Source organism: Arvicola amphibius, chromosome 10 (genome assembly GCF_903992535.2).
Source record: "Arvicola amphibius chromosome 10, mArvAmp1.2, whole genome shotgun sequence".
NCBI classification, from domain to species: domain Eukaryota; kingdom Metazoa; phylum Chordata; class Mammalia; order Rodentia; family Cricetidae; genus Arvicola; species Arvicola amphibius.
In genome coordinates this window covers 47,341,686-47,357,727 of record NC_052056.1, presented here as the reverse complement: position 1 = coordinate 47,357,727, position 16,042 = coordinate 47,341,686, and the positions used below count along the sequence as shown (strand labels likewise).

The 16,042-nt window shown below is 40.8% G+C and overlaps 1 protein-coding gene across 1 annotated transcript in view; it reads left to right on the top strand.

Moving 5' to 3' along the window:
• Cd96 (CD96 molecule) overlaps positions 1-16,042 on the top strand; it is a 78,848-nt gene that overhangs the window by 9,704 nt on the left and 53,102 nt on the right. The window contains exon 3 of the mRNA XM_038345996.1: positions 5,345-5,463. Within this exon, the coding sequence (XP_038201924.1) occupies positions 5,345-5,463 (119 nt within the window). The remainder of the gene's footprint in view (positions 1-5,344; positions 5,464-16,042) is intronic.

Below are 16,042 nucleotides of genomic sequence, written 5' to 3'. Positions count from 1 at the left end.
GGGTTTCTTTGTGTAACAGCCCTAGCCATCCTGGAAATCACTTTATAAACCAAGCCGGCCTCAAACTCACAGAGATTCTCATATTTCTGCCTCTTGATATGTGCCCCCATGCATGGCTACTTGTCTTTTTCTTAACCTATGCCTTCTTCCCCTTTAAGACTGTCTCTCCTTCTATGTCTCCATTTCCTAGACCTCCACTGTTTTTTGTTTAGAAAATATATTCATGAGTATCCAGTTCCTTATAACAATTATTACCAGAGGCAAATGTGAAGAACCAGGACTCACTGCAAGCCTTTATGAGGATGACTATCTGGACTGTGTTCTATCAGAAAATCCCTTGGAAGTGCTGATGAAAGCAATGAGACCCTAAAAATAGCTGACATTTTTATATTAAAAGGTCAGTTTTCTTGGATTTAAAATCTATAGGGCATATATTCCTTCCTTGCATATATTAAATACACTCCATCAATATTTTCTGCCAGTGAATTGCTACCAAAATCCTGCTAACAGTAGTCTCATTTTCTTCCTCTATTACTGATTTTGTTAAATACTTTCATAAAACTCTGCTTTAAGGTGTCCATCCTAAGTCGGTTTTCTTACATCCACAAATCTCTAAGCATATGTTATGTTGGCTGAGGCCGCTTGTTGGTTCCCAGCTGCCCAGGCACGAAATAATCACACAGAAACTATATTATTTGCAATACTGCTTGACCTATTAGTTCTAGCTTCTTATTGGCTAGTTTATGCATCTAAAATTAACCCCTTTCTATTAATCTGTGTATCACCATGTGACTATGGCTTTCCAGCAAAGTTTCGGTGGGCTCCAGCAGAGGTGTATGTTCCCAGTGGTGGCTACATGCCTTCTCCCTAACTCTGCCTTTTTTTTTCCAAGTTTAATTTTTTGCACCTAACTCTATTCTGCCTTGCACAGGCCCAAAGCAGCTTCTTTATTAACCAATGGTAATAAAACATATTCACAGCATATAGAAGGGAATCCCACATCACCTTCCCTTTTCTGTCTAAATAAAAATGAAAGTTTTACCTTTAATATAGCAAAAGTACATATAACAAAACAGGTATCAAACAAGAATTATAGTTACAATATTTATAACTACTTAATCTTTAATCATAACTAAGGAAAACTCTAGCTATCTATTCTTCAACTCCATCAAAGACTTCAGAAGGATATAATATTACCTAAGTAAACAGGAGGTGCATTGTAAGCAAGTTCCAAAACTCTAAAATTGACAGAGGCATTTCGCTGCCTGAACAGTCACCCAAAGTTCTTCTGTACCATTGGGGCATCCATCTTCAGCCTACAGGCCTATAGTGTCCAGCAGACTTTTCCATGAAACAGCAAATTTCAAAGACAGTTCTGCCTATATTGACAGTTTGTCAGTCACTTTCTTCTGTGTCCTAAAGAATGTCTAGCAGAATTTTTCATGAAACAGGAATCCTGAAGGACTATCTCACCTTCTTTAGGCAGCTTCAGGAATAATTTTTCTGTGGGCACTGCAAGTCCAGTCAAACAGTTCAGGCAAGAACTAAAAACTCCATGATGAGCCTTTTTGATGCCCATCTTCCTTTTGAAGTAGATTGGTGCTTCCAGGAGTAGATGTGTCTCATTGTAATAAAAGGTCCAAAGTTCTTAAAACATTTTAAATGCCATATACTGAATGTCTCTGAAAGATTTGGAGAATACCTATCGAACTAAAATATATCTCCATACATCTAGAAAACCTAACCAATATGACTACAAGCTTGACTATTATAGATGACTACCTATTAACCTGTATTTCTTAATTACACATTACATTTTTTAAATGAACTGCACAATCACAATGCCCTAATCAAGAGCAGAAATATACATAGAATAAGATTGACCTAAAATTTGTATTACTAGATTAAAACCCATACCAGTGAAAATTATTCATATCTATATCATATCCTCCTTTAAATGTAAACAAATATTTATAAAAAATGATTTAAGGAATTTGGACATAGTTCCTTTTAAACTGCTTCCTGCTTTTTGTTCTGTGAAGTAATTTTTTGGGGTGTATTCATGGTGACCTTTCAGAGCATCTTGGTCCATCAAACCACATTAGTCTGGAAAAATTCCACAGGTTCCCATTCTCTGTGGAAACAAAAGAAGAACCTCTTTTCCAAAGCAACAAATCCTTAGACTCAAATTCTGAAGTCATGATACTTTTAAAATACATATGTTGGTTTAGCTTAGCAACCCAGACAATGAAATGTATCTTTGTAATTATCTCATTCATGGTTAAAATATAATATACATAATTCAAACTCTCTGTGTATATTCCATCTTTACATGGCTTATTTTTCTTACTCCATTACTTTTTCTACAAGTTTCATATTTATTATATTATCTTTACTCCTTTAATCTATGACTGTCTATAGTCTTTTATATTACACTTACTGTCTCTTTACTCTTTTTCTTCTCTCTCGAAGCCTACACACATGTTTTAAACATACTGTGTCTTGTTCAGAAGTCTTTTATGTCTGAATCTGTCCTATTGTATATCTGTAATCTTTTTATATCCACGTAGACTTCTTAAAATGCAAAGCAGCTTGGCTAGGTCTAAGGCTGCTTTGCTTTTTGGCTCTACTCAGTCCAAAATGGTGGAGGTCTGTTCACTGCCTCTAAGACTTCTGGGTGGGAACCATGCTCATCACCTCAACTCTGGTAACCAGTTGGCCCATGCTGCCACCAAGTAACTTGCAGCACACTGCTCACAAAACCCATTCATGTGCTCGGCCTCCTGAAAGAGCCAGAGTTCATGCTGGTAGCACAGCCCAGGAAGCTGCCGTTATGAAACCACATGGTTTTTTGGTTTTGCCTGTTTGTTTGTCTGTCTGTTTGTTTTATGCAGTAGCTGATTCAGGAAGACCTCTCTTAAAGGAATCATGCCTCTGCTTGCTTATCGCAAACAGAGCCCACCTGAGAAAATGCTGCTACTGAAAAGCCATATTTAACTGTTTTTTTTTTGTATCTAAGATTCCTTTACAAGCTTTCTCATGTTTTACGTGGATTTAGTTAGCTCCACATTAGGTGTCAAATGTTGGTGTTTTTTTGAGTCAGGGTGATTGGGAAATGAACTAGCAGCCTCCGCCAGCAATGTTATAGTCACTTTTTAAGAAATTTTCTCAATTATAATGTTTAGCATTTGTATAATTCCATGCTTTTTTGGTTTTTCCCTTCAAAGTCTTCTGTTTTATACACACACACACACACACACACACACACACAGACACACACACACACACACACACTCTTCCTTTGTATTTTCTGTATTACGTGATTATCTTATTTTTAGTTATTTATTTAAATATTTTCCTTATTTAACTTTATAAATCCCTCTCAATACATTAGCTTTTGTACACACATAGTCTCAGCTTTGCACTGATTTCCTCTTGTTCTTAGAGTGATTTCTGAAGCTGACTTCCTGAATTATGTCACCTGTCTTCTACAAGTCTCCTTTTCTTCCATGAACTCACTTAGCAGCCTTTCCAACTTTTATACAATTTAGATTATTCTCGTTCATTCATATCATTTTGAATAATGAAGTGGTAGCTTTTGTTCATATGTGGCTATATCACCACATAGCTTTCCTTGCTAATAGATGCTATTTTATTTTCTGGCCCTTTTCTCACTGTAACTTTTGCGGTTTGTTCTGCTGTACTCATTTTCCCATTGCTTAGGCTTAAGCATGCTTTTATTCTTACCATGGATGGCCTGCCAGGCTAGCTCCTCTGTAGACTTTGTTCTGTCTAGAGTCCCCAATTGGCTATTTTCAAGGTAAACACTAGCTGTGAGGTTGTTGGGATATACTTCCTTTTTTTGTCTCCCGTCTCCCACTTTTATTTGAATTTCCTCCTTGATTTCTCATACTTGATCTTTCTAGTTTAATTTGGATTCTTCTGCCAAGGGATTCTTCACAGCATTGGGGACATCCCATGAACACTCATGTGTCTCAAGATGGGGGAATTCTTCTAGTCCCCAAGAAGAAACTGGTGATCTGGGGACTGCACACCTTCTTCTCCATCCCTGCTGCTCTTCTCAGATCAGCCAGCTATCTCTGTGGAGATCACCCACCGTGGGAGGGAACTTTTCTGGTTCCAAAGGCCATTCAGAGAAGCACCACCCAGTTTCCTGTTTTCTTTCTCCACAGCTGCTACTACCGTGGTTTAGTAGTTTGTTACCATTTGCTAGTGGGGACATGTTGTAGCTTAATATTCTTGTAGATACTTTTTGGTAATTTTAATTACTTTCTCTGTTTGTCTAAAGGATATCAGTTATATTTAAAACGTTATGCCCAGAATCTGTGCAAACTTCAAAAGTAGAGCGGGGTGTGATATTACACACTTGTAACCCTCATACTTGAGGCAGGACAATTGTGAAGAATGTGAAATTAGCTTGGGTTATATAGCAAGTACCAAGCCATCCAGGGTGGTATAGAAAGATCAAAAAGTCAAGTAATAAATAAAAGTTAGTAATAATTATATACTAACTGTATATTTTCTTTGCCCTACCCTTAAAAACATAACATAAAACTCTGCACGCCTTTGCATTATACTTGCTGTAAGTTTTCTAGTGTATGTTGGGTCATATGGAACTTGAGTGCTTAAGGATTTTCTCCTGAGACCAAAGCCCAGCAGAAGAAGAGAGAAAAGGTTTCTAGAGCAATAAATATTTGTGTTTAATGTAAGTGTATGTCACTATATGCTTGTCAGAACCTATAGGATGTACATCACATGAACCCTACAGCAAGCTGTGGGCCTTGAGAGATAATGATTTGTGAATGTAGGCTTATTTATTATGACAACGCACTACTCATGTGTACGATGCTGATGCAGAAGAGCTCCATGTGTAAAGATGAGAACTACACGTACATGGGAATTGTCAGGATTTGCTGCTCATTTTTGCTGTGAACCTCCAGCTGCTGTGAGGAAAAAAAGCAAGTCCTAACAAATTTTAAAATGCAAATAGAAGCTAGGTTATAAGACTTCATATTCTTTTTAATGAGGATGTGGAACCTGAAGGCAAATGGACCTATTCGGGGTTAAAGCAGAAGAGCACATCAAATTCTAAGCTGGATTGTCAAATGATCTCTCTGAGTTTTCAGTGATGAGCCATTCCCCAGGCTTCTCCTGGCTCAGTTTTGCCATTTAAACTATGTGGTCCGCAGTGAGGTTCTGCCTCGTTACTTCATAGGTGTCTTGAAGATAGATGAATTTCTATTCTAAACTGTTTTTGTCTGTTTGATAAAATGTACCTTATATGCCAAGATCCATGCATCTTCCACCTTATGTTTTGTTCCAGTTACACAAGAGGAACACAACTATACAATAGAAACAGAGACGAATTGGACTCTGGAAATACCATGCTTTCAAAATACCTCCTCGGAAATTTCACCTGAGTTCACCTTTTCATGGTTGGTGGTAAGCGTTGCCCTTTTCAGTGAATAACTATAATGATCTTTAAATATTAATGAGTTGAAATGAATAGCAAGCAATAATAGAGAAATACTTGATGAGACACAGGCATTATGCCAGTGGCTGGGGAAGGAAGGAAAGGGCACGGGGGTGTCTTCCAGCTAGGCAAGCAGCGATGCATGCGGTGGGGCTCTGAAATTAGCTGTTAGAGGTTGATTTCTGTTTCAAATTATAAACCAGACCGTGACTGCAGAGAAAACAAGGAGTGATGCTGCCCTGGGGAAAAGTCACATACAGAAGTCTCTAGTCACCAATATTTGTTTTACAAATAACATATGTAGAGAAATAGACTCCTTTTCCCAGAACTTGCATTGCCATAATCTTGCATTGCTTTAATCGAGAAATGCAAAACCTGATGCTTATGAAATACAAGAAGAGGATGGAGTGATGGCTCGGCAGTTAGGAAAGCTTCCCGCTCTATCAGAGGATGCGAAAAAGCACACAAGGGATTCATTGTTGTCCCCCTGACCTCCATAGGTGCCTGCACACACACACACACACACACACATACAGAAACATACACACAGGCAAACACACACATGAATTGTGCATGAGAGAAACGGGCTCTGAGGAAGCACATCGCTGTTCGGTTCTGTTGCTGAATCAGGGGCTATAGGCCCATTGTAACCACAACCTTTAGAAACCACTACAAATGGTCAGAATAGGAACTTTCAAACGTTGCACTTATTTATTTATGGAGTTATGTACCATGACGGGTATGGAGGTCAGAGGACAACTTTCAGGACTCAGTTCCCTTCGTCCGACTCATAGTCCCAGGAATAGCATTCAAGTCACCTTTTCACCACCCTCGTGTTAAATTGATGGTCACCAAATCCATGCCGTTCGGTCGGCTCATTAGTGCCAGCTCATTAGGGGTCAAATACTAGATGAATTATTAGTCTCCTTTATGTAGCAGTATCCTTCAAGGAAACTTGGAAGGTGGTAGAGACATTTCCTATGGATCCCATCAGGACATTTAGAATAAATGAGGGCTGGAGAGAGTGCAAATTAGGTTGCAGAGTGTGTGTGTATGGGGGGGGGGTAAGTCTTGAGCCTCAACAGACCCTCACACCACACTGTCATTGAAAGACCGGATTGTAATATAGACAAATAGAGAGATCCCTTTGAAAGAATCCTTCCTTCAAAGGGAATAATGGATTGGCAATGAGCTGATTAAATTCCTGCTGTGCGTTCTCTTTTTAAATGTCAAAATCTGTTTGCTTCACAGACTTTCAGCCGTGTCCTAACTACTGATGGCTCTAGGATTGACTAAGACTAGTGTGGAAACATCTAATGTCCCTGTATTAGGAAAGAGAAAGTTCTCCCCAGCCATCATTGCTGTGTGTCTGCAGAGGTCACGCAGATTCTTCCAAACAGGAAGTAATGTGGCTTTAAGTAAAAGGCTAAAGAGTAGAAATTATGAAGATAAGCTCAGCAGGGCAGAAACCTGCTGTGCTGAGCCCAGAAACCCTGGGAAACTGCAAAGGCCTCCCGCCCCGAGTGTTTCATTAAACCTTGGGAATCGTTCTATAGACAAACATTATCCAAGTCTCCAGAAAATAAAAGTCATGTTGTCATGTATGTGGAATTATAAAATCTAATTAAGTCAGTTGTGAATCTCATGGGGAAAGTTATTATTAGGATTCTCAATATCACTGTAAAAAATGCATTTGGTATATGGACCTGGTCTCATGGCACCTGTGTTAAATGGAGCCGATCCTTTGTTTTGAGGGAGTTATATGCAGGGCTGTACTACACTGAAGTCAACAGGCATCAGACACAAGCACAGGGCATCTAATGTTCGGTTGTCACAAGATAATTCGGATACCTAAGAAAACACAAAAGACCAGCTTGTGAGCAACCACGTGAACGGTGGAGTGCTAAATAGGAAATTGAGGGCTATGTGGGTGTAGTTGGGAAATGGGTTGGTAGATAAACGGCAAGTGCTAATTTTGCTGTTTAATTCCTAGGACACACACCAGCATCAGGGAAATTCTTCAGGCATATTCTGGGAGTTTCTAAGTACATTCTAATATTCTGTTTTCATTACAAACTATCATCCTGTGATTTCCCACAGTATAAATTTTAATTCAATCCAATAAACAGATTTGAGTGCTGGGTTTTCTACAGGGATACAAAATTTTATTAGATATATTTTCTATCACCTCATATATTTATAATAAAATGTAAAAAAAATAGTAGTACTCAGGGAAAATAATTTGCCAGATAAATCCAGAAAAGCTTTTTGAAGAGTTATGTTTGAACCACATAATTAAAGACACGTAATAGCAAAAGACAGACATATGCTATAACAAGACCCTGGGACTCATACAGGCAGTATATGCCAAAGAATGACTAAAGGAAACATTTGCTCTCACAGTCAGTGAACTAAATAGAGATCCTTCACCACTGTTTATGAACTTACAGTGGCTTGTGGTCACCTGCATAAGACTTGTACAAGACCAAAGCGGTCGACATTCTGGCATGGAGCAGGAGGTGCTCAGAACCCCTAACTGAAGAGCTGTGGATGGTTAATAGCTTCTGTGGGAATGGAGAATCTATTTACTTGAGAGGTGTGGATTCTGGTGTCTCTACCACAATCAAGTGATGACCCCACACCCAGTAATACACGAATAGCACAAATTGCACTCAATGGATTAGTTTTAAAAACAGAGGGGGAGGGACACAAAGTTGGGAGGAGGTACCAGGGTGAGGGTGGGTCTGGAAGCAGTTAGGGAGTGGAGGCATGGTGAATATGGTCAAAGCACATCCTGTGAAATCTTCAAAATAATAGAAATATATTTAAAAATTAAAAAAAAAAACAGAAAGAGGCCTATCTCAATACTTATTATACTCACCGGTTTGTACAGTTTCCACCTCTCATCAGAGAGGCTTCCTTTTGCCACAGGCACACACAACTAGCACCAATTCTAAGTGACTATGGAGTGTTCCGCCATAGACAAGGCATCTCTACCATGTCAACTCCCCACAAGGTCTGGGAGCATTATGGAAGAAAGTCAGCAAGACAGTAAAAGTCAACGGTTAAGAAGACTTCTGTGAAATAGTATCCTGTCCTCTAGATGTGGCAGGACAGGGCCATTGCACCCATGAACTCACAATAGCTACAGGTGTCTTCACTAGACTTACACAAGATCAGTCCAATTAATAGTTCAGCTAATAACCGGAAAGGGATTCATGAAGCCCAACTCAAACTGAAGAACTATTGATGGTTGATGAGTACCAGGAGAGGGAGACGATTTTCTTCAGAGATATGGTCCTGGTAGGTTGCTCGTGTTCTAGAGGACAGTCCTAAACCCATGCAGATGTAGGTAGCTCTAGACATAGAGAGCGATGAAGAATGAGAAGAAGAGGAGGAGGAGGAAGAGGAAGAGGAAGGGGGCAGGATGGAGGAACAAGAGACGATGAGGGATCCAAGAGGAAGAGGAGGGAAAGGCAAGTAGATCATTTTATGATCAAAATAAACACTACACATGTATGAAATTCTCAAATAATAAACAAAATGTTAAAAGATCTTCATATTTTTTCTTTTAAATCACGAAGTGGGGAATAGGATACAACATTTAAATCACTCAATATTCATGGTAATATCACATAAGTAAGTACTAGATGCTTACATTGTTTAAAATTTTTATCATATTTTTATTTGTGCTGTTTTATAATCAAGCAAGAAGCAATAGTTTTGAAAAAACATATAAAACCTTGAGATGTAGAAACAGCATCACATTTAGTAGCAGCTGACTATCATTGTCTTGGCTGTTACCAAAATACTAAGTATCTGCCAAACTACAAACAAGTAATGGTGGTTAGATATATACTTGTCCAGCACCGCTGGAAATGAATGTGAGGAGTTCGGCAAGCAGCCTGCATTGACAATGCTGGCACGGTGGAGAATACATGGATAAAATGTGAAGACGCAAAGCAGATTGGAGAGAGAGAAGCAGGGATCAATACAGTCAGCAACAACTGTGGAAGAGCTCAGAGCACCCAACACCTGCTGTGCGCTGTGCACAATGCAGCCAGTGCTAACTCAGAGCTGGCTCCAGGCAACTGAACCCAGTCAGAGACAAAACATAACCACTAAATCAAATAGCACCCATGTCCCCTGCAAAACTGGAAAGTCTTATCCCAGGACAAAAACATAGGAGGCTCAATGGATGAGTTTTATTATGATATGTGCTTGAGATGCACATGGCATTAATTTTTCATAAATCAATATAACCTATTCAGTCCCTATCACACTAATTTTGTTAAAACAAATAATTCTACATAATTTAGTGACACATTCATTCGTGTTCCTTCTTGGAGCCTCTATTTGTAACTTTTTCTGGTGAAGCATTCATCTCAAATAGACTACAAGCAGATAAGGCAAAGACAGCCCTCTGCTTCTTGTAAGGATGTATGTAGCAATGTCACCAACAACATGGTCTTTGAGAGAAAACAGTATGCTTAAGTCCTTACTGGCTGGGCTGTGCAACCAAAGGGCTCAATTTGCAATGAGATGAGGAAGGCCCTTATCAATGAAAGCAACATTCAGGGGAGCAACAAAAATCAGTAATTAAGATAAATATTTTAATACAATATTTTCAAAATATATAAAGAAACCCCATGGTGAACAAAATATTTAACTTTTAAATAAAATCCCATGGTTGGTTATTTGTTATATGTTATGAACCACATTTTATGTGCATTGTACTATATATATATATATATATATATATATATATATATATATATATATATTCATCTCACTGAAGAGTATTCTCTGAGACACTCTGGTTCTTCAGTCTTAAAGGTCATCACATAGCCTGGTAGTGGGTTAGCAGAGGTGGATAAACTGAGAAGTGTGTGGCTTTATAACTGTCTTAGCCATCTTTGAGTGACTGTCACAGAACACCTGAGCCTGGGAGCTTTATGAAGAACAGAGACTTGCTCTCACACAGTTCTGAAAGCCAGAAAGTCCAGAATCACGGTGCATGGCTGGGGACTGTACTCTACGCTTCCGAGACGGTGGCTTAAATGCCGTCCTACTGATGCTGACCATTGTGTCCCCATGTGACAGAAGAGTGGAGGAGAGGGGTCTACTCCCACAAACCTTGTTTTGTTCATTTTCTTGCTTTGGGTTTTGGTTTGGTATGGTTTGGTTTTAGGTTTCTGATTTGGTTGCTGTATTGGTAGTGTTGGCTGTGAGCTACACACCAATCACCACAAGTCCTTTCATATGGGAAGAGATTTCATAGATGAATTACCTCCATGGCATTGGGAGTTGCTAGGCTTCCTGAGCTCCTTATTCCCCAGGGAAAGGGGAGTGTGCTATTCGCCTGTTCCGCAGCCCTACTACGCAAGACAATCAGATGCAATAAGGAGTCGAGTCAAAGGAGGAACTCAGTTTATTGCTGTGTCTGCTTATATATGTTAAGTGACATCCTTGATGTGGGGGTACTGCCAGCTAATGAGAGGTGCTAAACCCTCCCTCTGGCTGAAGGGGCATCTATCTACCTAGTTTCTGCTGACTCATCCTCACTCAAACTCGAGCCAGGCTTCTCTCTCTGTCCTACAGACCTCGAAGTATAGGCCCTGAACTGGAGCCAGGCGTTTTTCTGTCTTATAGGCCTCAAGGCACAGGTCCTGAGATAATTTTGGCCCAACAGGGAATAAGTTTGGGAGGTAGAGGAACAAAGCCATTTAAATCACAGAAATAATTCTCCAAATTTTCCATTTATCTAGGTATACAGTAAATGTTCATAAAATCACAGGGTGTTTGTGGGTAGAACTAGGCAGGAGTGAACTTGTATTACTGACCACCTACTAAGTGTCTAGACTGCACAGCTAGTTAAACGTCTACAGCTCATCAAAACATAAGGGCCCCCAACTGAGATTTCTGGAAGCGGTGAATACATAGCCTGAACTGGCCATACCCTGGTATTGGTTTGGTGACAACCCCAGTTGTTGAAGAGCCTTCATTCAGTGACTGATAGGGGCGGATTCAGAGACAAACTGCTAAGCATTGGGCCGAGCTCTGCTAGCCTGGCTCATGGGACCTCACAGTGTCTGAACCAGGAAGCTTGCATGGGACTGACCTGGGCCCTCTGCATATATGTGACAGTTGTGTAGCTTGGTCTATTTGTGGGACACCTGGTCATGGAATCAGGGTTGTGCCTGGTACTTTGGCTGGCTCTTGGGACCTATTCCTCATGTTGGATTGCCTTGCCCAGACTAAATACAGGGGAGGTGCTTGATCTTAGGGCAGCTTAATATGATGCCATGCTTTGCTCCTGCCCATGGGAGGCCTGCCCATTTCTGAGCAAATACGAAGGAGTTGAGTGAATATACCCTATGATGCTGGTCATGGCAAATGGTTGGTATAACATAAGAACCTTTGCAACCAGCATCCTGCCCTGACCCCTGCAGCCTACAACCTTATAAAGCTTTGTGGCTTTCTGGGATTTACCCTACATTCTTCATTCCAGATATGCCTCAAAGTATCATTGTTTAGTTATTTAGTGCTTGAGATTTGTCCTATATGTGCAGTCCTGAGGCATGATTTTCCTTGGTTCTGAGCATCCTTGCTTTAAAATACTTTGGTTTAAGTACCTTCTTATTCTGTATGGTTATGGGCAAGTTCACCATAATTTATTCCAGACTGTGTAAGGAGTGTAAGATATGTTTGAACAAGCTTTGCAATGTCTAAAACATAGCGTGCACTAAACAGATTAAAGACAATCTGCTATCTATTACCAAATGGTTATCTATTAGCCAATTGGTTATCTATTACCAAATGGCCAGCCTGAAAATATCCATACAAGAAATGTTACATAGACTGAGCAGGTTGTACATAAGTATTTAGGGTCACGTGTGTGTATGTGTGTGTGTGTGTGTGTGTGTGTGTGTGTGTGTGTGAGAGAGAGAGAGAGAGAGAGAGAGAGAGGGAGGGAGAGAAGGGGGAGAGAGAGACAGAGACAGAGAGAGACAGAGAGAGACAGAGGGAGAGACAGAGAGACAGAGAGACAGAGAGAGAAACAATAAAATAGAGGTCATGAATTTTAAAACAAAAACAAGGAGGAGCATATGGGATATTTTGCAGGAGGAAAGGAAAGGGGAAAAGATGCAATTATATTATAATCTCAAAAAAGAAATGTAGCTTAAAAGAAAAAAATCCTCAATAATGAGAACTTACCATTTCAATTGCGGTCAGAGCATAATTATAGAACTCCCCCCGCCAGCTCTAGGTATTGGATGTGTTATCTAAACTAGCTCTGTCCAGTTCTTCCCCGTTTGCACTGAGATGGCAGCCATTCACATGCAGGTTCCTGCCACTGGGGACCCTAGAATCCCTCAGGATCTCCTCACATTACAGGCTTCAGGACACTCAGTAGCTGAAATTCCATCTTTAAAAACCAAAGCTGCCCTATCAAAGGAAAGCGAGCAAAACAAAACAACTTCTGGGTAGACTGGTACACACGGATGTGTGCTATCTTCATCAATAAAAGTATTACAGTAAGCCATCCCTGATATACAATCAAAGCAAAAGCAGCTTTTTACCAGTCTCCATCCTGTGTCTACCCTCCTTAACAACATGACAGATGGGACTATCCCAAATAGAAAACCACGTGGTGAACAGGCAAGAACACTTTAAAATAACTTCGGCTAAATCTGTTCTTTGACAATTTCATACATGTATGTGAAACATTAAAATTACCCTCACCCAATGGTCCCTTCCTATCTCTCTCCCACCCCCAGAACCCCCTCTTTCCACAAAATCCTTTTCCACATTCACCTCCTTAACCAGCACCATCTGTGTGACTATGGCTTTGGAACTCTCCATTGGAGTACGGTTGGCTCCTCAGTGGGTACACAGTTACAGACGCTACTGCCCTTCCTGCAGGATCTGTTAGTAGTCAGCAATTCAGCAGGAAGGGTCCGGGCCCCATGAGCTTCTTCTTTCTGATTCATGATTGACTATTGGCAGGCCAAGAATACTTTTTTTTCCTTTTAGTTTTGAAATTGCAAGTATGTAACTTTTCCCTTACCTCCCTCTGAACCCTCTCACAAGCTCCTCCCTGCTCATTTTCAAACTGGTGACCTCTTTTTTTGTTTTATTAATTGTTACCTGCATACAAGCATGTTTCCAGGGCTGACCATTTGGTACTCGATAGCCAGTAGGATGCTCTTCCCTGGATAAGACTATTTTTTTTTCTCACTCCCAGGAGTCCCTGGTTTCCTGTAGTTCTCTGAGTAGGGTTGAGGCACCTTGCTCTTTCCCCTGTCCGCTCTGTTATGTCTGTTAGTGTTGTCCTTGTTCAGTTCATGGGTCGGCAATCATTTGTCTTTAGAGCCGCTCCTCTGTGAAGGAAACTTCTCTTTGAAACAGAAACCACAACCAATCAAAATGCAGAGTTGTGGGTCCCAGTTCCAATGGATACATCGACACTGCCACACCTAAGGCTCGGGGAACATTGTGGGAGAAAGAGGCTGTGAGGCTGTGAGATGTAAGAGCCAGATTATCGGGGAGTTTGCTGGGAGAGTGTCGCCTAATAGTGGCAGAAGCTACGCCCATTAAAGACGCTCCAAGAACGTTTTGAACTACACAATCTTTATAAAACCAGCCCATGTATAAGATGCTCGGAGAAGTACGTTGTGCTGAAGGGCCTGCAGGGGGAGCCAGCTTCCTTAACTATTACCCTTCAGATCTGTGATACTGAGGGAAACACCTTCTACTTCATTCTGCTGGTACTCTAGACTCCCCTGGGCCCATCTTGGGAATGCATCCTCCCTTTGTTTTTCTTTAGAATCGTTAGAAGGAAGATTAAAAGTCAGGTTCACAAAGCTGTAGAGGTGCTTACCTTGTTGGGGGCGGGGGGGGGGGGAGTAAGACTTATGATACTTTGCAAGAAATCCTAGAATTCCATCTGTATGCAACACCGTTAACAATCTTGCCCAGATTCAGAGACTCATGGCTTACATAAGAACTGGTATTCAGTATTCTCTGGAAATTTCTGTATAATTACTCTAATAAGTCTTCCTGTGTTGAATTCACTTGCCGACCTAGACTCTACTTCTACCCCGAATCTAACTTTTTAAATTTAGAGGATCCAAGTCACAGAGAGTTACTTTCATTATTTTAAGTCTTTCCCCCTATCAAGGGCTTTCCTATCTGCCCTTCTCCCCTTTCGTTCCTCCCATCTCCCTTGGGGATAATAATTCATCTGGAAAGTTTATGTTTAGACCAGCCATTCTCAGGCCTGGCTCCCCTGAGGAACTTTAAAATTGTTCCGGGTTAGGCCTGGGCTCAGACAGATTGAACATGAATCTCTAGAGGGAAACTCGTGCCGGGAGCAGTTTCCAAACAGCTAATTGAGAAGATTGAATTCAACTAGCACGGAGAAGGAATTTAAGCAGCACACTGCCTTGTGCTCCCCAAGAGTTCTATCCTCCCTAGACAGCTAGTCAGCATCATAATGACACTCACAATCATGATGACAAGGCTTGCGTGGACATCCTTAGTAGTGGGGGAAATAATAGGAGCTTCTCTTCATCAGCCCAAGACAGGACAGGAAATGGAGGTGTCAGGTTCTCCCAGCAAACGCCAGTAACGAAAGTCACGTTAGCATTTAAAGCCCACTTTTCAGGAGCTCTCTCTGGGTCTAATAAAGCCACTGAAGCAAAGGAAACAATGGTCAGGACTGTGAGTACAATGAAGAACTGCAACAAGGAGGACCCAGGGGACAAATTTTGAGGCGGTCCCTTCCTCACAGGTGCTTTCTTTCCCTTCATGTGCCAGACTCTGAAATGTGTCTTCCTTAAGTTCTTTACTCTCTTGTCTCGACTTCATCCTACTCCTGATTCTGAAAAGAACTAAATTAGACCTTTTCTTAGGGAATTCTGGGAAGAGAAGATAAGTGGAATCATGATGTTAGTGTAAAAAACTCACCATTAAAACCCCAACATCCTCAGCACATTTTAACAGTATGAACTCCGAACTTCCTCAATGAGCCTTGGGGTCTAATTAGCACTCCCCCCTGCCCCGAAAGCAAGGCTGTGAGAAGCTAGGTCTGTTCCAAGGGTGTTTCTCTTCCTGTTGTGAGGAAAGAAGAGTGAATGAAATGAATGATGCATGCGTGGGCAGCCTGTACATGGCCATTTTGTTGAACTTGTCCATATTGGGTTTCATGGTCTAATTTGATGAGAATAACTGACCAGGTCTCTTCCTCAGAAATAAGAGTAATGTTTATTAAATTGTAAGGAAAACAATACTTCCTCTAGTAATAGACTCACTCTGCTCCCGTTTTAATTCTTCATCATCCCTTTTGTTTGTTGGTTTTTGGTTTGTTTTTTGAGACAGGGTTTCCCAGTAACTATGGAGCCAGTTCTGGAACTCACTCTGCAGACCAGGCTGGCCTTGAACTCACAGTGATCCACCTGCCTCTGCCTCCCTAATGTTCTTGTTTTATTAATGTTTAAATAGCACTGGTCAAGTTGAAGAGGTGGCTCAGTTGTTAATGTCCTT